This window comes from Mycena indigotica (genome assembly GCF_014461135.1).
Source record: "Mycena indigotica strain 171206Taipei chromosome Unknown Mind.scaff0006, whole genome shotgun sequence".
In the NCBI taxonomy this organism is placed as follows: Eukaryota; Fungi; Basidiomycota; class Agaricomycetes; order Agaricales; family Mycenaceae; genus Mycena; species Mycena indigotica.
In genome coordinates, this window is record NW_023503005.1 from 3,447,226 (window position 1) to 3,470,055 (window position 22,830).

At 57.4% G+C, this 22,830-nt stretch overlaps 4 protein-coding genes across 4 annotated transcripts; 2 read left to right on the forward strand and 2 right to left on the reverse strand.

Annotated features, from left to right (window-relative positions):
* Window positions 1-5,425: 5,425 nt before the first annotated feature.
* MIND_00759500 (uncharacterized protein) lies at window positions 5,426-7,316 on the reverse strand (the record flags this gene model as incomplete). Its single annotated transcript, XM_037364290.1, has 2 exons — window positions 5,426-6,970; window positions 7,023-7,316. 2 exons carry the CDS (start codon window positions 7,314-7,316, stop codon window positions 5,426-5,428), a joined length of 1,839 nt encoding a protein of 612 aa, XP_037219934.1.
* A 6,259-nt stretch (window positions 7,317-13,575) lies between these two features.
* MIND_00759600 (uncharacterized protein) lies at window positions 13,576-15,760 on the reverse strand (the record flags this gene model as incomplete). The annotated part of the gene is made up of 4 exons (XM_037364291.1): window positions 13,576-14,283; window positions 14,347-15,435; window positions 15,485-15,671; window positions 15,738-15,760. 4 exons carry the CDS (start codon window positions 15,758-15,760, stop codon window positions 13,576-13,578), a joined length of 2,007 nt encoding a protein of 668 aa, XP_037219935.1.
* Window positions 15,761-18,000: 2,240 nt separating this feature from the next.
* On the forward strand, window positions 18,001-19,544 carry MIND_00759700 (Cyclohydrolase; the record flags this gene model as incomplete). Its single annotated transcript, XM_037364292.1, has 2 exons — window positions 18,001-18,166; window positions 18,379-19,544. The coding sequence occupies 2 exons, from the start codon at window positions 18,001-18,003 to the stop codon at window positions 19,542-19,544; spliced, it is 1,332 nt and encodes a 443-aa protein (XP_037219936.1).
* Window positions 19,545-21,525: 1,981 nt separating this feature from the next.
* On the forward strand, window positions 21,526-22,581 carry MIND_00759800 (uncharacterized protein; the record flags this gene model as incomplete). The annotated part of the gene is made up of 1 exon (XM_037364293.1): window positions 21,526-22,581. The coding sequence occupies exon 1, from the start codon at window positions 21,562-21,564 to the stop codon at window positions 22,579-22,581; it is 1,020 nt and encodes a 339-aa protein (XP_037219937.1). The 5' UTR covers window positions 21,526-21,561.
* Between the last annotated feature and the right edge of the window lie 249 nt (window positions 22,582-22,830).

A 22,830-nucleotide genomic window follows, 5' to 3' on the forward strand; every position in this document is an offset into this window, starting at 1 on the left:
ACGCGTTAGTGTTGCCAAAGGTCAAGCACGAACACCCCCAAAAGCAGTCTGCTCAGCAAACACATCTGCAACAATGGTCAGCGACGGCGAGGAGGAACGAGGAGCGGGGAACGGTACCGATGGAGACCCCCGGGTTGGTGACTGCGGTAGCAAGTGAGCATAAATCTCAGTGCGAGCAAACGACTTACTGAGAAAGGACAACGCAATTGCGCAGGGTGCTTGACCGTCACGCGCGGGGTCTACGAGAAGGTCAGCGACGCCGGACACCAACAACTTGAACGAGAACAACGGCGGCAATAGATCAAGGCCCCGACTTGGCAACGCAAGCGCGCGGCTCCAAGACAAGTAACGGACCACGCACTCGACGACAACAACGGGGGCTACAGGAGATGGTCAGCAAAAGGGTTATCCAGAAGTACAACCCCGACCGGCAAGCGCCGAGAACGACAGCTCGAGTCGAAGGGTCAGCAACTGACATTGGAGTCAGCGTCGATCGCAAACATGTCCGCGCAGTGGGGAGAGAAAACGAGTCGGTGGGCTGTAAATTGGTCAGTGTTCACTCCGAGAGCAAGTTGAAACTGACCAACATATTAGTGGCGCGTTCTTGCCTAACGGGTCACTGACAACGACGAGGGCTGCGCGAAATCGTTAGCAAACGGGCATCAAGAACGACCAACATACCGAGCGCTGAGGGTGTGGAGATGGTGAGATTATCTCGTTCTGGAAGGAACAGGAACTGAGATTTTGGTCAGCGTGTTGATCGCAAGCACGACACGTACCTACAGTCGGCGCGGCACAAGTTGAAGGACTGTGAAATGGTGAGTGTTTGGTTTGGGAGGAAGGCAAGACTGACTGAGATGAAGGAGGAGGCGACGACGGGAGCTATGAAATGGTCAGCGGTGGGGGAGTTGATGTAGGTATATGGGTCAACGGTCAACAGCAGTTGTAACGGGTAGGTAGAATGCAATGAAGAATTGAGTGCGGCATAATGGTGAGGAGAGAGTGAATAAGTAGGAGAGAGAGGTAGCGAGCAGGGTAACTTGAAGATGAAAGTGTAAGGGGATGGCGACGACGGCGCAAAGTAAACCAAGACGTGGTAGGAGGGAAAGAAAGAGCTGGGGCGAAAGTCAACATGCGTGACCTCTTATAGAAGCGTGCGGGACGGAAATAACGCGCTCAAGAATCGCGCAACGGATCCACCTGTCAAGTGGACTTAGCGCGGAGGCTTCGATTGTAACGACAACACGAGAATCACTATACGTGTCAACAAAGATTTTCAAAGATCGTACGAGGAGGGCGTTGTGCGGCCAATCGGAAGCCGTGGTCGGGTTCGAATGGTCTATTTATATCTTTCAGCGTCCTTAATCGGCTACCGCTGACATCACCTGTTGATTCGATGCACAAACATGAGTTTCTTGTTTTGCGGCATTTTGCTTTACATCGCAACGGTCGATAAGGCGCGGATAGTGCGGGTTGGTTCCGCGGAACCAGTTTGCGAAACTTATCTGAATTAGGCTAAACGGAACATGGCGCGGGTGTTGAACCCAGGCCGTACCGAGGCAATTGCCTCATTTAGCGTTGGATGTCAGTGGTGATGCGGAGAGAAAACTGAGCGCCGAGTGGTACATGGCCTACGGGAAAATTTGGCATGTTGCGCGGCGAAAACGCGGCATGTTCACAGGCAAATAGTGGTAATTTGGAGCAAAAAGCAAAATGGGATGCTGTCCCAGGAAAAGAGGAGGGCGGAAGGCAGCAGTGCGAAAACTAGTACAGTAGCCAGCCAACTGAGCAAGGAGAACTCTGGCAGCCAAGTCAGACGGGCTTACATGGCATCACCCCGAGGCCTGTCAGTCACACTGCTGCTTCTGTTCCGCCTCAACAACGAAGAACCTTTTGCGAACCGCACAAGCGCCACAAGCTCCACCAGCCGTGTTCGCTTCCCTGATACTTCTTAACTTCATTTCGGCCTGGTTGGGGAAGGTTCAGGTGGGTCCAAATTTATAATTAGCTTCCAATTTGGTGCTTGTTGCCCATGAGCTCAGGATTCCCGTGGCATCACTAGTACACTGGTACCTCACCCAAGTGCAGCTCTCAAAAAGCAGATATCTTGCTATGTGCACTCAAGTGATACATCACCGTGGTCACACTCTGATGGCCGGCGCCGAAGCTTCCTCCCGACCGCCACCTGCCAGCGCGTGAATCGGAGACATGCGCTAGTCTTCCTCCGCACTAACCTGCAAACACCACGCAATACTCGCTTCAAGGCTTCCAGTCCGCTCTAAGTCCATAAGAAGTCGTCAACGCGCGTGATCAGGAAGCTCGTCAACAAAGTCACGCTGCTGTATCTTGGTTGTCTCTGCTCCACCACCTCGTCCGCACTCACCGTCGCCTATGCGCTCCACTTTGAGCTCGTCGCTGCCGCCACTTTCCTTGTAGGTCTGCTCTTGTTGTGCCTTGCAGATGCTGACTGCAATCTCTACAGCTCTTTTTCCCCGGAGCCGACCGCAACTTGGGCGACCACTCTCTGACGCGACCCCCACAACGTTTCAATACCCAGCGACAATCCTCTGCTCGCGTTCAAGCATCTCTCCCAGGTGTGTGTTGTTCTTCATCCTCTTTCTCGGCTTTGCTGACATCACTTGCAGATTTTCAAGTTCCCTCGTGCTGCGGCACGTCGCTGAATGCTACCCAAGGTGAGTCTTCACGCGTTCTTACCAATAGCATTTGACTCATTAACTTCTCGCTTCAAGCTGCGGCAGGCTTTCCGGGCACCGCTGACAGCGCTGTCTGAGTCTTGTGGCTCGGTCGCAAGCATCAACGTGCTCCGGGCATGGTTTCGACTTCTCCCGATGGATCCCAATTATCTTTGATTGGTGTTGGGCGGTCATAAAGGTTCGTGTTCATTTTCCTGTTTTTTTTTTGCCCTTGTTGATCTTAATATCATTAAGACTTGCATCGCCAACGGCTTCAAGTGTCAGCCCGCAGTGCTCATTCTCGGCGACCACCTCCTCTCTGTGCTCGTCATCGCTGCTGGTAAGTTTGCTCCCCATCATACATTGCACTAGCAGATGCTGACTGCAACGGCAGCTGCGTGCCCAGTCGCAACTTAAAGTTTCAACAGTTCAAGAGTCTCCTGAAGGTCCGTATTGCTTTTCTTTCCTTTCTGCTAACTTTGCTGACATCACCGGTAGAATTTGGCGATGGCCTTTGTGCTTGTGTTGCTGGAGGCTGACGCGTCCTCTCGTGGTCCTGTCGCGCGCATGCTACGGGATTCGGCACCGTTCTCGTGTCTTGCTGACTCCCGCCCCTGCGCCCCGTCAAGCGAAATCCGAGCCTCGGCGGTCGATTACGTAAGCGGTTCGAGCCTCACACAAAACACGAATAAAGTTGACTTTTTTTCCCAGGATTTTTGCCCGCCGGAGGCACATACCGCCCCTACGACAACGAATCGGATGCAGGGGCTGTTTCCCCCGCACTCCCTTCCAGTTGCGCGGGCCTTCATCAGGTCAAATCCGGGCATCACCAGTCCATTACGTAAGCGTTTCGAGCCCCACCAGAAACACGAATAAAAGTTGACTTTTTTTCCAGGATTTTGACCCGCCGGAGGCACATACCGCCCTAGCACAAAGCTGCTTATGCTAGAGCTGTTGCTCTAGCACCCCACTATTGTGAGTTTACTTCCTCCTGTGCTCTTTGATTCAAACTGATGTTCAATCTCAGGCTAGTACCATGCCGCCCCGGAGGCCACGCATCATTGCGGCTCACTGTTGCCACGGCTTGCAACGCGTCCTGGCCATCTCTCGGCTAGTTTTGATGAATCCTCGGTGTACGTTCATCAACACGTTTGTTGTTTGCAACACTCACCTTTTTACAGGTTCCGAGCGCAAAACCTGCCTTCCGACTGCGTGCTAGCCGTCAACGCCGAGCCCCTCCTCACGCCGAACTCCCTCCGCCGCCATCAACCATTTGGCAAGCCGCTCGGCGGTTCCACGGCCTCGGTGTCAGCTGCAGTCATGCCGGCTTCTCGATCGCGTGTTTGCAAACTTTGCGTGCGATTCTGAAATGCTCTCTGGTGAGCTTTCAATGCTCTTTTGTTTACTTCAACAGTCACTTTTTTCCAGCTTCTGGCCGCTAAAGGCAAGCGCTACGGCCCGGGCAGCAACGTCGGCGTTGCATCCAAGCCCGTTCCTACGGCCACTCGGCCGAGTTTGATGGTATTCCAAGGTACACTTTTGACTCACTTTTTTTGCAATTCAGGACTGGCTTTTTCTCCAGGTCCTGCCGCCGGAGGCGTGTGTGCCGCCCGGCCAGCAATTTCCCGGCTGTGTGTTGATCACACATGCTGTTTTGATGGTATTTCAAGGTGCGCTTTTGGTCCACTTTTTCACGATTCAAGACTCACTTTTTTCCAGGGTCTTGCCGCCGGAGGCGCAAGTAACGCCCTGGCTTGGCAACTGGTCGGCTGTGTGTTGGCCACACATGCTGGCCCGCGCGGACTTGGCGTTAGGAGTGGGCTGGTTGCGGGATCACGTTGGACCTACGTGTTAGGAGTGGACGTGTTGCGACGCGTAGGACTTGGAAATGCCATCAAACGCGTCGCGACGCGTCGTAAATTAGCGTGTCCCGATGTACTCTTTAAATAGACAATACAGAAATTTTGCACTCCTTCATGCCTGCCCGAGAACCCCTCCGAAATGCCCTGAAAACACTGTTAAACCCCCAAAAATCTCCCGCTACTCGACGCACAAAGTCCTCAGGTGACCTTGTTGATAGGTCCGTGCGCGCCCCAGAGCAGTATATTAGAATGGCCTTGGCCTCGCGCGACTTGGCGAGCGAGCGCGACTTAGCGTTGGGGCGAGACAGCTAAAGGGGGGATAACAGATGACTAAGCAAGATATATGTACAGTGCAAGACTTTTCGATGCGAGAGAATGGAATACAGAAAACATCACGGCTCGTCTTCATCGCTGTCGTCCGCGCTGTCCCTTAAACTCGTCCACGCCGCAGGATGCTCCCCCTCACAATGCGCCACCCGCACCTCAAGCGACTCTGCTGCAAACGACGGCGGCGGCGGGTCACCCACCACCTCTGCGCGGCGTCTGTTGAGTAGTCAGCACACAATTACCAATCAAAGGCTCAGCACACACCTGCAAAACCGACAGACCCACCCCTCGTCAAACATACTCCTCACACAGTCCTCCTTCGTCCGCTTCCCGTCCTCGTCCACCTCCACAAACTCGTCCTCGTCGTCCTCCACCACCGGCCCCGCCAGAAGCACCGGGATCGCCCGCTCCTCCTGCTTCAGCGCATACGCCGGCCCCGGCCCGGGAACCGGTATCGCCGGCTCGGCCAGCATCTCCTGCTTCACGCGCACCTCGTCCTCCTCGTCGATCATGTCTACCCGCGGCCGCTTCCGCATTTCCGGATCAATATCCCGCTCCAGATCCACACTCGTGCGCTTTCAGCGACCCCGTCGTCGTTGGCGGCGGGGAAGTCGTTGTCGGCGGCGGCGTTCCCGGCCCGGCCGATCCCGGCGCAGAAAGTGGTCCAGGTTGCGGCAGATCGTCGGACTGGGGCGAAGGGATGTGTTGCTGGAGAGGATCTGTGGTGGTACCATTAGATCCCAGCCTGCTCGGTCGCACGTCGACTGGTGCCGATTGTGTCGGCGTTTGGACGTGAACTTGGGCTTGTACTGGTAGCATCGCTTGCGGATGAGGTCGCGGTTGTAGTTGTGGTTGTGGCTGTATTTGCACTTGTGCCTGAGCGGACACAGACGGGGGTCGCCCCAGCCCCGGCCCCATCGGCGTTTCTTGTTCCTGCTGTTGCTGTACCTGGTCCTGCAATTGCTGCTGCGGAATTTGCGCGAGTGTTTGCGGTGCTCCCTCTAACTGCGCTGTTTCAACCGATTGCACCTCTCCCTCATCTCCGCGCCCCCGAATAGCAAGATCGGCCGTCTCGCCTTCCCGCTCTGTCTCCACCACTGGCAACGGCAACGCCTCCCCGCCACTGACTGCAGGCAACGACGCGTTACGCTCCATCGTCTCGGCCCGGGACGGGAGCCCGTCGATCGCAAGCGGGGGTGGTTGGTGTGGAGATTGGAGTTGGGGTGGTATTTCTGGCGGTTGGGTTCGAGGTAATACTCGTGGCACCGGCATCGGCATCGGCTGCGGTTGCGGTTGTACTTGCACTCGCACCTGGACCTGCCCGGGCGCAGACGGCGGGCGCACCGGGATCCGGACCGGCTCCGGCCGCTGTTGATGTGGTATTTCTACCTGCTGCTGTATCGGAATTTGCACCTGTTGTTGTGCCATCGGGATCTGCACTTGTTGTGGTATTTGCACTTGTTGTTGTTGCAGTGCCTGAACCTGCGCCGCGTCAACCGCCACCGGCCCCAACGCACCCGCAATCGACGGCTGACTCGGCCGCTGCGGGATCAGCGCGACGGGGCTGGCGAACATGCCTTGCAGCATTGCTGTTGGCGAGGGCGACTGTGTTTGTCCTTGTTGTTGCTGCGAAAGACGGCTGATGGCGGGTGGGAGGAACGCGGTCTGGGGGCTGCTGGTTGCTATGCGGAGCGGCGGGTGTTGTTGGAGTTGGTGCTGGGGAGGATACTGAAGCTGCTGCACCCGCCCGTGGTTGTTATATATCTGTGCCGGCTGTTGCGGGTAGAGAACAACAGAAGGGGATGGGATCGATGGTGAAGACGCGGGGGAGGCGAACTGGACGCTATGTCCGTCTGATCTTCTCTGTAAATGCTGTTGCTGTTGGAGCAGTTGTTGTTGTTGTGCAAGCTGCTGCTGCGGGTAGGGAACAGAAGGGGACGGAATCGACGGTGAAGAAGCGGGGGAAGAGGCGAACTGGACGCTATGTCCGTCCGATCTCCGTCGTAGATGCTGCTGCTGCTGTTGATGCTGTTGGTAGAGAACAGAAGAAGACGGAATCGACGGCGAAGAGGCAGGGGAAGAGGCGAACTGGACATTATGTCCTTCCGATCTCCGTCGCAAATGCTGCTGCTGCCTCGACATAGGCCAGCTTTTCGCGCATGCCGGGTGCGTAGCCCAGCTCGTGCAGGCAGCCGTTCGCCGTCGCACTCAGCACCCGCACAACCGCGTCCCGTCTCCGCGCCCGGATCGCCGCCGCCAGCCCCGCCCACGCCTCGTTCGCAACTGGGTCTCTGGTGGGTACACGGGTCAGCCATAACGTTAGGAGGGCAGATCCACGCACCCATCTAGCTGGGCCATCCCCACGTCTGTGCGCGTCCCGGCCATCGAAAAGAAGCGGCGGCACAGCCCCGGCCCGGTGCCCGGCCACCTCCATCGTTGGCTCAATTCCTTGTCGCGGGGCCTGTTTAACAGCTGCAAGTATTGGTTAGCACGACAAATGGTAAGATAATGTCATACCTTGTCTTCACGCTACATAACTGGCCACAGGGCGGGCCAAAGACAACGACAACTGGAATTAAAACTTAGTATAAGCATCAATAAGCAAAGGTCAGAACTCACCGACACTACTGCCTGGCTCTTCAGCGAACCACACGCCGCACTGGCCTCGTTTTGAACGCGGCGGACGTCAGGGTCGACGGTGATCGATCGATCACACGTGACGCCGCCGGCGTCTCTTCCTTCTCCAACCAAACCACCACCCACTTTCCTCAAGCCATCTCCTTCCGCTCTCGGCCCCCGCCCTGCCTCAGTCACAAGTACACTACAAGCCGCAGCTCGGCCAGCAAGACTACTAGGTATCTACTGCCGCCAACTCCAACTCGGCCCAGCGGCAAGCTCTGGCTCTCCCAAATCGAACTCCGGGTGCCGTTTATCGCTAAATCTGGCCGTTTAATGGGCCTGCTCCAAACCGGCCTCCCGCCAATGTGTCAGGGCCGCGCGGCGCCTACAATAACGGCGCAAACGGAGCAGTAAACGGCAAGCACGCACCTCAAGGACGGCAACATCTTCCCAAAGTCGAAATCGCTATACATCAAGGTCAGCATCTTATATTCTAAGCCGCGAGAACGCCTACCTTGACGACAAGAGCACCATATTCAACAGGCCTGTTAACCACACAACTGCAACGACATCAGTGAACGCGAAAACAATCAGCACGAAAAATGACAACTCGGCGCCACCTTCAAGTTCCGCGCCAGCCCCAGTCTGACGCGTTAGTGTTGCCAAAGGTCAAGCACGAACACCCCCAAAAGCAGTCTGCTCAGCAAACACATCTGCAACAATGGTCAGCGACGGCGAGGAGGAACGAGGAGCGGGGAACGGTACCGATGGAGACCCCCGGGTTGGTGACTGCGGTAGCAAGTGAGCATAAATCTCAGTGCGAGCAAACGACTTACTGAGAAAGGACAACGCAATTGCGCAGGGTGCTTGACCGTCACGCGCGGGGTCTACGAGAAGGTCAGCGACGCCGGACACCAACAACTTGAACGAGAACAACGGCGGCAATAGATCAAGGCCCCGACTTGGCAACGCAAGCGCGCGGCTCCAAGACAAGTAACGGACCACGCACTCGACGACAACAACGGGGGCTACAGGAGATGGTCAGCAAAAGGGTTATCCAGAAGTACAACCCCGACCGGCAAGCGCCGAGAACGACAGCTCGAGTCGAAGGGTCAGCAACTGACATTGGAGTCAGCGTCGATCGCAAACATGTCCGCGCAGTGGGGAGAGAAAACGAGTCGGTGGGCTGTAAATTGGTCAGTGTTCACTCCGAGAGCAAGTTGAAACTGACCAACATATTAGTGGCGCGTTCTTGCCTAACGGGTCACTGACAACGACGAGGGCTGCGCGAAATCGTTAGCAAACGGGCATCAAGAACGACCAACATACCGAGCGCTGAGGGTGTGGAGATGGTGAGATTATCTCGTTCTGGAAGGAACAGGAACTGAGATTTTGGTCAGCGTGTTGATCGCAAGCACGACACGTACCTACAGTCGGCGCGGCACAAGTTGAAGGACTGTGAAATGGTGAGTGTTTGGTTTGGGAGGAAGGCAAGACTGACTGAGATGAAGGAGGAGGCGACGACGGGAGCTATGAAATGGTCAGCGGTGGGGGAGTTGATGTAGGTATATGGGTCAACGGTCAACAGCAGTTGTAACGGGTAGGTAGAATGCAATGAAGAATTGAGTGCGGCATAATGGTGAGGAGAGAGTGAATAAGTAGGAGAGAGAGGTAGCGAGCAGGGTAACTTGAAGATGAAAGTGTAAGGGGATGGCGACGACGGCGCAAAGTAAACCAAGACGTGGTAGGAGGGAAAGAAAGAGCTGGGGCGAAAGTCAACATGCGTGACCTCTTATAGAAGCGTGCGGGACGGAAATAACGCGCTCAAGAATCGCGCAACGGATCCACCTGTCAAGTGGACTTAGCGCGGAGGCTTCGATTGTAACGACAACACGAGAATCACTATACGTGTCAACAAAGATTTTCAAAGATCGTACGAGGAGGGCGTTGTGCGGCCAATCGGAAGCCGTGGTCGGGTTCGAATGGTCTATTTATATCTTTCAGCGTCCTTAATCGGCTACCGCTGACATCACCTGTTGATTCGATGCACAAACATGAGTTTCTTGTTTTGCGGCATTTTGCTTTACATCGCAACGGTCGATAAGGCGCGGATAGTGCGGGTTGGTTCCGCGGAACCAGTTTGCGAAACTTATCTGAATTAGGCTAAACGGAACATGGCGCGGGTGTTGAACCCAGGCCGTACCGAGGCAATTGCCTCATTTAGCGTTGGATGTCAGTGGTGATGCGGAGAGAAAACTGAGCGCCGAGTGGTACATGGCCTACGGGAAAATTTGGCATGTTGCGCGGCGAAAACGCGGCATGTTCACAGGCAAATAGTGGTAATTTGGAGCAAAAAGCAAAATGGGATGCTGTCCCAGGAAAAGAGGAGGGCGGAAGGCAGCAGTGCGAAAACTAGTACAGTAGCCAGCCAACTGAGCAAGGAGAACTCTGGCAGCCAAGTCAGACGGGCTTACATGGCATCACCCCGAGGCCTGTCAGTCACACTGCTGCTTCTGTTCCGCCTCAACAACGAAGAACCTTTTGCGAACCGCACAAGCGCCACAAGCTCCACCAGCCGTGTTCGCTTCCCTGATACTTCTTAACTTCATTTCGGCCTGGTTGGGGAAGGTTCAGGTGGGTCCAAATTTATAATTAGCTTCCAATTTGGTGCTTGTTGCCCATGAGCTCAGGATTCCCGTGGCATCACTAGTACACTGGTACCTCACCCAAGTGCAGCTCTCAAAAAGCAGATATCTTGCTATGTGCACTCAAGTGATACATCACCGTGGTCACACTCTGATGGCCGGCGCCGAAGCTTCCTCCCGACCGCCACCTGCCAGCGCGTGAATCGGAGACATGCGCTAGTCTTCCTCCGCACTAACCTGCAAACACCACGCAATACTCGCTTCAAGGCTTCCAGTCCGCTCTAAGTCCATAAGAAGTCGTCAACGCGCGTGATCAGGAAGCTCGTCAACAAAGTCACGCTGCTGTATCTTGGTTGTCTCTGCTCCACCACCTCGTCCGCACTCACCGTCGCCTATGCGCTCCACTTTGAGCTCGTCGCTGCCGCCACTTTCCTTGTAGGTCTGCTCTTGTTGTGCCTTGCAGATGCTGACTGCAATCTCTACAGCTCTTTTTCCCCGGAGCCGACCGCAACTTGGGCGACCACTCTCTGACGCGACCCCCACAACGTTTCAATACCCAGCGACAATCCTCTGCTCGCGTTCAAGCATCTCTCCCAGGTGTGTGTTGTTCTTCATCCTCTTTCTCGGCTTTGCTGACATCACTTGCAGATTTTCAAGTTCCCTCGTGCTGCGGCACGTCGCTGAATGCTACCCAAGGTGAGTCTTCACGCGTTCTTACCAATAGCATTTGACTCATTAACTTCTCGCTTCAAGCTGCGGCAGGCTTTCCGGGCACCGCTGACAGCGCTGTCTGAGTCTTGTGGCTCGGTCGCAAGCATCAACGTGCTCCGGGCATGGTTTCGACTTCTCCCGATGGATCCCAATTATCTTTGATTGGTGTTGGGCGGTCATAAAGGTTCGTGTTCATTTTCCTGTTTTTTTTTGCCCTTGTTGATCTTAATATCATTAAGACTTGCATCGCCAACGGCTTCAAGTGTCAGCCCGCAGTGCTCATTCTCGGCGACCACCTCCTCTCTGTGCTCGTCATCGCTGCTGGTAAGTTTGCTCCCCATCATACATTGCACTAGCAGATGCTGACTGCAACGGCAGCTGCGTGCCCAGTCGCAACTTAAAGTTTCAACAGTTCAAGAGTCTCCTGAAGGTCCGTATTGCTTTTCTTTCCTTTCTGCTAACTTTGCTGACATCACCGGTAGAATTTGGCGATGGCCTTTGTGCTTGTGTTGCTGGAGGCTGACGCGTCCTCTCGTGGTCCTGTCGCGCGCATGCTACGGGATTCGGCACCGTTCTCGTGTCTTGCTGACTCCCGCCCCTGCGCCCCGTCAAGCGAAATCCGAGCCTCGGCGGTCGATTACGTAAGCGGTTCGAGCCTCACACAAAACACGAATAAAGTTGACTTTTTTTCCCAGGATTTTTGCCCGCCGGAGGCACATACCGCCCCTACGACAACGAATCGGATGCAGGGGCTGTTTCCCCCGCACTCCCTTCCAGTTGCGCGGGCCTTCATCAGGTCAAATCCGGGCATCACCAGTCCATTACGTAAGCGTTTCGAGCCCCACCAGAAACACGAATAAAAGTTGACTTTTTTTCCAGGATTTTGACCCGCCGGAGGCACATACCGCCCTAGCACAAAGCTGCTTATGCTAGAGCTGTTGCTCTAGCACCCCACTATTGTGAGTTTACTTCCTCCTGTGCTCTTTGATTCAAACTGATGTTCAATCTCAGGCTAGTACCATGCCGCCCCGGAGGCCACGCATCATTGCGGCTCACTGTTGCCACGGCTTGCAACGCGTCCTGGCCATCTCTCGGCTAGTTTTGATGAATCCTCGGTGTACGTTCATCAACACGTTTGTTGTTTGCAACACTCACCTTTTTACAGGTTCCGAGCGCAAAACCTGCCTTCCGACTGCGTGCTAGCCGTCAACGCCGAGCCCCTCCTCACGCCGAACTCCCCTCCGCCGCCATCAACCATTTGGCAAGCCGCTCGGCGGTTCCACGGCCTCGGTGTCAGCTGCAGTCATGCCGGCTTCTCGATCGCGTGTTTGCAAACTTTGCGTGCGATTCTGAAATGCTCTCTGGTGAGCTTTCAATGCTCTTTTGTTTACTTCAACAGTCACTTTTTTCCAGCTTCTGGCCGCTAAAGGCAAGCGCTACGGCCCGGGCAGCAACGTCGGCGTTGCATCCAAGCCCGTTCCTACGGCCACTCGGCCGAGTTTGATGGTATTCCAAGGTACACTTTTGACTCACTTTTTTTGCAATTCAGGACTGGCTTTTTCTCCAGGTCCTGCCGCCGGAGGCGTGTGTGCCGCCCGGCCAGCAATTTCCCGGCTGTGTGTTGATCACACATGCTGTTTTGATGGTATTTCAAGGTGCGCTTTTGGTCCACTTTTTCACGATTCAAGACTCACTTTTTTCCAGGGTCTTGCCGCCGGAGGCGCAAGTAACGCCCTGGCTTGGCAACTGGTCGGCTGTGTGTTGGCCACACATGCTGGCCCGCGCGGACTTGGCGTTAGGAGTGGGCTGGTTGCGGGATCACGTTGGACCTACGTGTTAGGAGTGGACGTGTTGCGACGCGTAGGACTTGGAAATGCCATCAAACGCGTCGCGACGCGTCGTAAATTAGCGTGTCCCGATGTACTCTTTAAATAGACAATACAGAAATTTTGCACTCCTTCATGCCTGCCCGAGAACCCCTCCGAAATGCCCTGAAAACACTGTTAAACCCCCCAAAAATCTCCCGCTACTCGACGCACAAAGTCCTCAGGTGACCTTGTTGATAGGTCCGTGCGCGCCCCAGAGCAGTATATTAGAATGGCCTTGGCCTCGCGCGACTTGGCGAGCGAGCGCGACTTAGCGTTGGGGCGAGACAGCTAAAGGGGGGATAACAGATGACTAAGCAAGATATATGTACAGTGCAAGACTTTTCGATGCGAGAGAATGGAATACAGAAAACATCACGGCTCGTCTTCATCGCTGTCGTCCGCGCTGTCCCTTAAACTCGTCCACGCCGCAGGATGCTCCCCCTCACAATGCGCCACCCGCACCTCAAGCGACTCTGCTGCAAACGACGGCGGCGGCGGGTCACCCACCACCTCTGCGCGGCGTCTGTTGAGTAGTCAGCACACAATTACCAATCAAAGGCTCAGCACACACCTGCAAAACCGACAGACCCACCCCTCGTCAAACATACTCCTCACACAGTCCTCCTTCGTCCGCTTCCCGTCCTCGTCCACCTCCACAAACTCGTCCTCGTCGTCCTCCACCACCGGCCCCGCCAGAAGCACCGGGATCGCCCGCTCCTCCTGCTTCAGCGCATACGCCGGCCCCGGCCCGGGAACCGGTATCGCCGGCTCGGCCAGCATCTCCTGCTTCACGCGCACCTCGTCCTCCTCGTCGATCATGTCTACCCGCGGCCGCTTCCGCATTTCCGGATCAATATCCCGCTCCAGATCCACACTCGTGCGCTTTCAGCGACCCCGTCGTCGTTGGCGGCGGGGAAGTCGTTGTCGGCGGCGGCGTTCCCGGCCCGGCCGATCCCGGCGCAGAAAGTGGTCCAGGTTGCGGCAGATCGTCGGACTGGGGCGAAGGGATGTGTTGCTGGAGAGGATCTGTGGTGGTACCATTAGATCCCAGCCTGCTCGGTCGCACGTCGACTGGTGCCGATTGTGTCGGCGTTTGGACGTGAACTTGGGCTTGTACTTGTAGCATCGCTTGCGGATGAGGTCGCGGTTGTAGTTGTGGTTGTGGCTGTATTTGCACTTGTGCCTGAGCGGACACAGACGGGGGTCGCCCCAGCCCCGGCCCCATCGGCGTTTCTTGTTCCTGCTGTTGCTGTACCTGGTCCTGCAATTGCTGCTGCGGAATTTGCGCGAGTGTTTGCGGTGCTCCCTCTAACTGCGCTGTTTCAACTGATTGCACCTCTCCCTCATCTCCGCGCCCCCGAATAGCAAGATCGGCCGTCTCGCCTTCCCGCTCTGTCTCCACCACTGGCAACGGCAACGCCTCCCTGCCGCTCACCGCAGGCAACGACGCGCTCCGCTCAACCTCTGTATCCCCCAGTTGCATTTGCGTTGGTGTTTCGAGTTGGGGTGGCATTTCTGGCGGCTGGGATTGAGGTAATACTCGTGGCATCGGCATCGGCTGCGGTTGCGGTTGTACTTGCACTCGCACCTGTACCTGCCCGGGCACAGACGGCGGGCGCACCGGAATCCGGACCGGCTCCGGCCGCTGTTGTTGCGCCATCGGGATCAGCACTTGTTGTGGTATTTGCACCTGTTGTTGTTGCAGTGCCATCTGAACCTGCGCTGCGTCAACCGCCACCGGCCCCAACGCGCCCGCAATCGACGGCTGACTCGGCCGCTGCGGGATCAGCGCGACGGGGCTGGCGAACATGCCTTGCAGCATTGTCGTCGGCGAGGGCGACTGTGTTTGTGCTTGTTGCTGCGAAAGACGGCTGATGGCGGGCGGGAGGAACGCGGTCTGGGGGCTGCTGGTCGCTATGCGGAGCGGCGGGTGTTGTTGGAGTTGGTGCTGGGGAGGATACTGAAGCTGCTGCACCCGCCCGTGGTTGTTATATATCTGTGCCGGCTGTTGCGGGTAGGGAACGACAGCAGGGGACGGAATCGATGGTGAAGACGCGGGGGAAGAGGCGAACTGGACGCTATTTCCGTCTGATCTTCTCTGTAAATGCTGTTGCTGTTGTTGGAGCAGTTGTTGTTGTTGTTGTGCAAGCTGCTGCTGCGGGTAGGGAACAGAAAAAGACGAAATCGACGGCGAAGAAGCGGGGGAAGAGGCGAACTGGACATTATGTCCTTCCGATCTCCGTCGCAAATGCTGCTGCTGCTGTTGGAGTAACTGTTGCTGCTGCTGAGCCGTATACTGCACCACGGGGCCCTGCGCGGGCACGAGCGGGCCAGCGACCTGCCATCCCGTGACCTGCCCGACGCCGCCCCCGCTCCCGCCGCGCTGACTCGCTGCCTGCCCCGGCGGGATCGCGATCTGCGCCCGCCCGCCCGACGCGCTCCGCTGCACCGGCCCGGGCCAGTTCGGGTTGGGATGTGATGGGATCGCGGGCGGGCCCGACGCCCTCCGGGGCGGGGGCTCTTGCTGTTGCTGAAGTAGCAGCTGACTACTCTTCTGGTGCATCGCGGCGGCCACCGCGAGCTGCTCCCTCAGCACCGCATTCTCGCGCTGCGCCCTTCTTGCCTCCTGGATGAGCTTGGCGTTGTCCGCGTACAGCCGGCTGTTCTCCCCGACGTACTCGTCGAGCTTCTGTGCAAAGTGCGCGTTTTGCTGTTTGGTTATGTCAGCATTTGACGAAGGAGGAAAGGGAGGGACGGACTGTCTCGACGTAGGCCAGCTTTTCACGCATGCCGGGTGCGTAGCCCAGCTCGTGCAGACAGCCGTTCGCCGTCGCACTCAGCACCCGCATAACCGCGTCCCGTCTCCGCGCCCGGATCGCCGCCGCCAGCCCCGCCCAGGCCTCCCCGCTTCCGTTTCCGTTTGCGTTTGCGCTCGCGAGTGGGTCGCTGGTGGGGACAAAAAAAGCACGGGTCAGCGTAACGTTATCGTATCCCAGCTGCAGATCCACGCACCCGTACAGCCCCTCCTGCGCCATCCGTATCCCACGTGCGCTTTCTCTTTCTCTTTCTCGCTCTCAAGTTGCACCCCCGCTTGCTTTTTTTCCGTCGGCGCTGGTAGGGCAACGACGAGCACCCGGCGTCAAGGAAGAGTCAAAGAGTCAACGTCAGAGGATCGGCTATTAGTCATCCGCCGTTCTGCGAGTCAGACAGAGAATCGCTGCGCGATCACGTGTGTGTCCTTATCGCGGACGATCTGTGCGTCGCCGTCCACGTCGACGTCGACACGGGGGGAGGACGAGCGCGATTGCAATGGGGCCTGGGGACGGACGTGTGCGCCGCCGGTCTTCGCTCCCACGCCACGCCATGGATCCGCCTGAGCCTTCCCACCGTCCGTCAGGCCTTCTGAATCCCTTCGCGCCGTATGGACATCACCCCATCAGATCACCGCAGCATGCCCGGACCCCAGCCACCCATCGGCGCTGGAGCGCGTGCGGTCGTCTAGGCGCCACGGCGAGAAAGACGAAGGAATGCCGTCCTTTAGCTATTCGAAAAGAAAACAAAGCTATAGTCTCTGCTCCTCTTAGCCCTGGGTAACACCTGCCACGTGATCGCGTCGCCAAAGGACAATCAATCAGCGGACCATCAGACAAGCACACATCCACATTCCATGTACGGTAAACTCTAACAACGTCCGTCCCTAAATATAATAAGCTACATATACACGGCGCCGAGATATGGAGAGTGAGGGAGTGTATGGGTAGTGTATGTATATCCGCAGCATGGCTACCCATTCGGTTGCCTGCTCAACGGCGTGCTCTCGTCATCATACTCCGGCGGGCGCAAATACGGCGGCGGCGGCACCACCACCACACTCTCCCTTCTCGGCGGGTTGCGCTCCAGCTCCGCCATCTCCCGCTGCAGCTGGTGGCGGTGCAGAATCGCCGTGATGCGGTCGCGGGCGGGCGTCCGTCGGTAGATATACAGACAGCGGATCACGCTGAGCAGCAGCAGCACGCCCGCGAGCGCGCCGACGACCGCGAAGATGAGCGCCGCGAGCGACGGGCGGCGCGCGCGGCGGGGCTCGGCGTCGGGCGGGGGGCGCGGCGGCGGGTGGTGGCGGTGCGTGGCCGACGGCGCGGGGCCGGGGCCGGGGCCGCGCCCGTCGGGGTCGGAGGAGACGCGGGAGGCGTGCACGGCGGTTATCTGCTCGGAGGGCCGGGCGCTGCTCGTGTGGGGGCTGTCCGCCGTCGCGGAGGCCTTGCGCGTGGGGCTGCCCGATGTGGAGCTGTGTGGCGGCGTGCTCGACTCGTGCTGGGTCTGGGTGGGCGTGGCCAGCTCGCTGGACCCAGCAGCAGCAGCAGCAGCAACGTCGTTGTCGTTGTTGGGGAGGGCAGGGATAGCATGTGTCCTACCAGCAGGGCGTTAGCGCGGCAATGATAAGCTTTCCAAACTCACAAAGCGGCAAAGAGGAGGAGGAAAAGACAGAGGCAAGGCAAGGAGAGACGGCGCAGGCGGCCCATCCTAGGTCATCGCCGGGCGAAAGCAAAGTCAAGAAAGTGAAGGCAAGGCACGTGCTCGGCCATACAATGCTGTGCCTTCGCAAAGTGGCACCCGCGTGATTTTGGCGTGCTTAATTTATCTGGGAACCCTCGCTTACTTTAGAGTCTTTCTCTAATCGTCTGTATCCCACTGGGATTTCTGCCACTGCATTCATCTGGCAGATGATAAGATGTCCAGGACCTCTTTTGTGAAGACCGGGCCCATATATATACAGGCTACCGCACTCAGGCTTGATGCTCTATCTTTCTCTGTCAGATGCTGATTCAACATCTCCCTTACATCTCCAGACTGGACAAGGCACAGACTGTAGCTTTGACTTTAACACTAGCCTTTTAGATCAAGCTCAATCTCTTACAGTGAGGTCGGGGTTCGCGAAGCCAGCCGCAAAGGGATAGCCGCTACCCTTTCATTCGCTCCGTTCAACCCGACCCAAATCGCAGCCCAGTGAGCTGCGCAGGTGGAGACCCTGAACGAAGGCTGTGCCGGTCCCGGTGGGCCGTGGGCGGCCGGCGGGGACCCACGTCCACGCCACACCCGCGTGATTCCGGCTGACCCGCGCGGGAGGCGTAAGCATCTGCATAAGGATCTTCTTGCTCATCACCCTTCTCGCCCCTTCCTTTCCTTTCCTTGCCTTCGTTGCGCCGCCTATATAACCCGCCCCCTCCTCCTCCCTTACACCCTATAAACTGCAAACTACAAACCACGGCCCAGATAGATGGCGCACCACGCAACGCTCGGACCGGCGGACGCCGCGCTGCTCGAGATGCTCACCGCCCCGGCCCCAGGGACAAAAACGAATGCGAATCTGAATGGAAAAACGAAGGCGAAGCTGCCCCGGCGAGATGCTGCGCTTGACCCGCTCATGATCGCTGCTGCCCTCGGTGCGTTCCTTTCCTCTCCTTTGCTTGCCTTTCCCTCCCGTTCCATTCCTTTCATCTCCTTTGCCTGGCTTTCCCTCCCTCCCGTTCCATTCTCCCCCCCGTAACCCCACTCCTCTCCGCTCTCTTCCCTCCCCTTGTTCCCTTCTCCAATTCCTTCCTTTCCCTTCCCTCCCCTTCCCTTCCGTAGTCCATGTCCGTTTACCCGCCCGCAGCGTCCGGGCCGCACATTACCCGGAACCACGCCGTGCACGACTTCAACCCCGGGGAGCCGCTGCCCACGAACGTGAAGAGCCCCATGGCGTATGTCAGCCGCCAGGCCCCGCGGCGACAGCGTCTGGGGACCATCCAGGCGCCTGTGGCTGAGCAAAATCACAACAAGGAGAACACCGACACCCCGCCCTCCCCCGTGACCAAAAAGCGGCGGGCGTCGGTCATCGCTGCACCCGCCCCGAAAAGCGCGGACACCCCCGGGCCCGGCCCCGGCCCCGTGACCGTCAAATGCATGGCGCGCACGCGCATCCCGACGCCGCACGGCCCGGCGTTCCTGCACCTCTACCACAACTCGCGCGACGCGAAAGAGCACCTCGCGCTCGTCGTCGACGCCGCCCAGTACGCTGACGACAGCAGCACAGCCCCCCCGATCCGGTCGGCGTCGCTGGACGCGGTGTGGCCCGAGGAGACGCCGATGGACCGCATCGTGCGCGGGGCGTATGTCGGGCGGCTCGGCCCGGAGAACGCCGTGCCGTCAGTCCCGGGGACAGGTCATAACGCCCCGGGTTCGCCCGCGCTGGTGAGAATCCACTCGGAGTGCTTCACGGGCGAGACTGTGGGGTCGCAGCGGTGCGACTGCGGGGAGCAGCTCGACGAGGCGTTGCGGCTCATTTCGCTCGCGGGCCGGGGCGCCGTGGTTTACCTAAGACAGGAGGGCCGTGGGATCGGGCTGCTTTCTAAGCTGCGGGCGTATAATCTGCAGGACCTCGGGCACGACACGGTCGCGGCGAATTTGCTGCTGGGCCACGGCGCGGACGAGCGCGCGTACGACGTCGCGGGCGCGATCCTCGGGGATCTCGGGCTGGGGGCGGTGCGGCTGCTGACGAACAACCCGGACAAGGTCGAGGCGCTTAGTAAGGAGGGCGTGGGGGTCGTCGAGCGGGTGCCGATGGTGCCACGGAGCTGGCGCATGCAGGCCGGGACCGACGCCGGGATGGAGACGGAGACCGGGGCGGCCGGGTGGCTCCCCGGGGACACCGCCCCGGCCCCCGGCGCGACGCTCGTCGGCGGACACGCGGTGCATGGCCCTGATCTGGACAAGTACTTGCGCACGAAGGTGCTCAGGATGGGGCATATGCTGCCTTTGGCACTGGCGGGCTTGGAGTAGACTATGTTGCTTTTAATTTTATGTGTGTCGGGGTAAGAATAGACTGTATAGCGGGTTTGTGTGTTTGACGGAAAGTGTCAAACGAACGGGACAGGCGTCTTGCTCAGCAGAAGCTCCCTCTGCAGACATCGACTCGTCTTCCTGCACTACCCTCAATAAGTACGTATCCTTCATTCTGCTCAGAAGTATATCCGAAGTCGGGGGATCGGCGCGCACACCAAATCTTATCGCTATCCACGGGCAGCAGCGCATCTGAATAGCCCGAACAAGGTTGGACGCATGCGGCCCGGCCGGCCGGGATGCCCTGAAACCGGACCATCGATCACACGTGACAGCGGCGTTTGACTTTGACTCCCACCACACCGGTGCCATATACAAGCTTACTCATCTACAGGGCTGCGGGCAACTAATACTGTGGTTCCCGCTGATTGGGTAATTTCCCATTGACTGGGTAATCACAAAGTCCTAGCATAGTTTTTTGCATAGTGCTTCCGGTATCATCCGGGATGGGTTTCGTAGCCTATCAAGTATATCCTGACAAAAAATTAGAGGTATCCGTGAGGAGATGGTGTGCCGGCGCAGTGGCCGATCATGCGACTCGTGTAATATTTGGGTCCAAACTTCGTATTTGAGCTCTCCTGAGTGTGTACTGGGCAATAAATATGCCACAAAGGTATAAGCGGCCTTATATGCCACCCTGAAGTCTAAATTTTGACCCCAAGACATTTCTTCTTCGTTATCTTGAGCCACTGCTAGATTTGATGGGCCCGTGACAGAGTGTCACATTTGTCTCAATTTCAACGCTACGGAGCGACTGGTGCATAGAAATAGGTATCAACACACTCAATGTTACTTATTAGGCATATAGAGGTTGCCCAGGTGTTCTGGATAATAACCTCCCCCTTCAACAACAGAAAATGGGTATCTGGACCCAAATATTACACGAGTCGCATGATCGGCCACTGCGCCGGCACACCATCTCCTCACGGATACCTCTAATTTTTTGTCAGGATATACTTGATAGGCTACGAAACCCATCCCGGATGATACCGGAAGCACTATGCAAAAAACTATGCTAGGACTTTGTGATTACCCAGTCAATGGGAAATTACCCAATCAGCGGGAACCACAGTATTCGGCTCCACTGCTGGTGCTGGTCCTGTCGCGCAACGGCGCGCCGTGCAAGTGGCCGAAATGGCGTCCGTTTGGCCAGCGGTATGACGAGCTGCCAAGCAGCGCCGCGAGCATCTGTGCCGCAGAAACCTCCCCCCGCCCGGCCAACGCACGGCAAGCATGGCAGGAAATAATGACCGCGTGGCAATAGAATAAACAACGACGGGCAAGCGGGGATGCCTAAACGACGCGACCGACCGCGCGCTTCTCGTTGCCGGTGGACTCGGGAACGAAAGCTAGCAGCGAACAGGGGAATGGAGGCGACTGATCATGAGTGGCTGAACATGGTGAGCACATTTGACAATAATGCGCAACTCGTGGATTTAATCTCGTAGAATCAGGTCCATACTGAGGACCAACGACTACGGCTGCGTATTCAATACGAACACTAATCGGCCAAGTCTGCCCGACAAGGTCTACAACAAGGGTTGGTCGTTTGTTCGAAGGATTGACAACTCGCCATCGGGCCGGGAGATATAAATGAATCGAGGCATGGGAGCGGACCATTGTGTCAAGTCCCGCAAGTAAAATAAGTATATCTTTATCGACAGTCCCGCAAATCCAACTTGATAAACCTCTCAGGATGATTGGTTGCGGGATTTTCCTCCAGATGAATCTCGTCTACGCACGCGTGCACTGAATGATACAGCAGAGCCTCGGACCCTCCAAGTCCGAGTCCCGAAGAAGATCGGACGGTTAATTCTCCCGCCGCGTCTTCGCCGTCAAGTCAATGCCACTGCCAGTGTTCCCTCCACTCCAGATATATGCGGGAGTGGCGTGTCCAGTGGCTACAACTCACCCCCCAACAACAACACCTTCCATCCCAGTCCCGTCCCGGACGACAATGTTGCAGGGCGTCGGCACGAGCTCCCGGGCGGTCACGCCGCCGACCCGGAGCCGGAGCCGGAGCCCGCTGTCGATTGCGCCGGATGTGTTTGGGCCTGTGGGTACTAAGGAATTACAACAGAAAGTACAGGCAGTACTAGAGCAACGCCAAGAAACGCTGGGCCCACTGCCTCCGATACTGCTACCACAAATATCGCCCCTGCAGCGGCGGCGCCAGAACCAGAAGCCGCTCCCGGCGCTACAGATATCGACCGAAACGCTGATGGCGAAATTCGAAGCACAGATACAGCCGAAACTCAGGACACCAACACACGAGCATGCATTGTCTGCCCGGTCACATTTCGCCACACCGTTGCCGGTGCAAATGGACTCGTATCAGCCCACGAGCGAGCAGCTGGTTGTCCCGATGATGCAAAAGAGCGAGGAGCTGTTTGTCCCGATGAAGCGCACGAGCTCGGAGCTGGATTGGGACATCGATGGAGATGGAGATGCAGGTCCGCGGAAGCGCCGGCGGGCGGAAAGTATGCAGACCGTCGTCGAGGAGGGGCCAGCGATACCCGGGGGGGCGACGGATCCAGGCCGGGTCCAAAAACTAATGCGAATCCGAATCCGAGAGGAAAAGAAAAGAGTTGCGAGAATTTTATGGAGCAATGTCACGGCGGCTCGGGCTCAAGTACACGAGCAGCCACGACCGCAACCGACGGATTCTCCGTACGAAGAACAACCAATCCTTTCGCCGGAACCCGAAGCCCTTTCGGCGCCGGGATTGGCCGGGCCGGGAACGCCGCCGCCGCCGACTACGACTTCACCACCACCAACCACGACGGGGTCGCTGAAGCGCACGGAGCTGGAGTGGGCGTGGGCGTGGGAGGTCGATCCAGATGCGTTTATGCGGATCGGGAAGCGCCCGTGGGTGGAAAGTATGAACACTGTCGCCGAGGGGTGGCCCGCCGAGCCGGCGATACTGGTGCCGGGACCGGATCCCTGGCCGGCAGCGGCGGATCACGAGTGTGTTTAACACCTTTTCCGTTTGTTTCAAAACCATTCTTTTTCTACCATCGTCTTTCTTGTAGAGCACAAAAAACACGGGGACCAGCTGATGTTTGTCCAAATCGGAAACCCACTTGTTACACCTCCCGCTCAGTTCTATGGTCGCAGTGAGGGCTGAGACCGGATAGGCCTTTGTAGAATTGACCGGAAAAGGCCTGCTCCGATAACAAAAGCCACGTCCACTCAAGTAGATTTCTTTTTTCAAGGGTCATTGCAA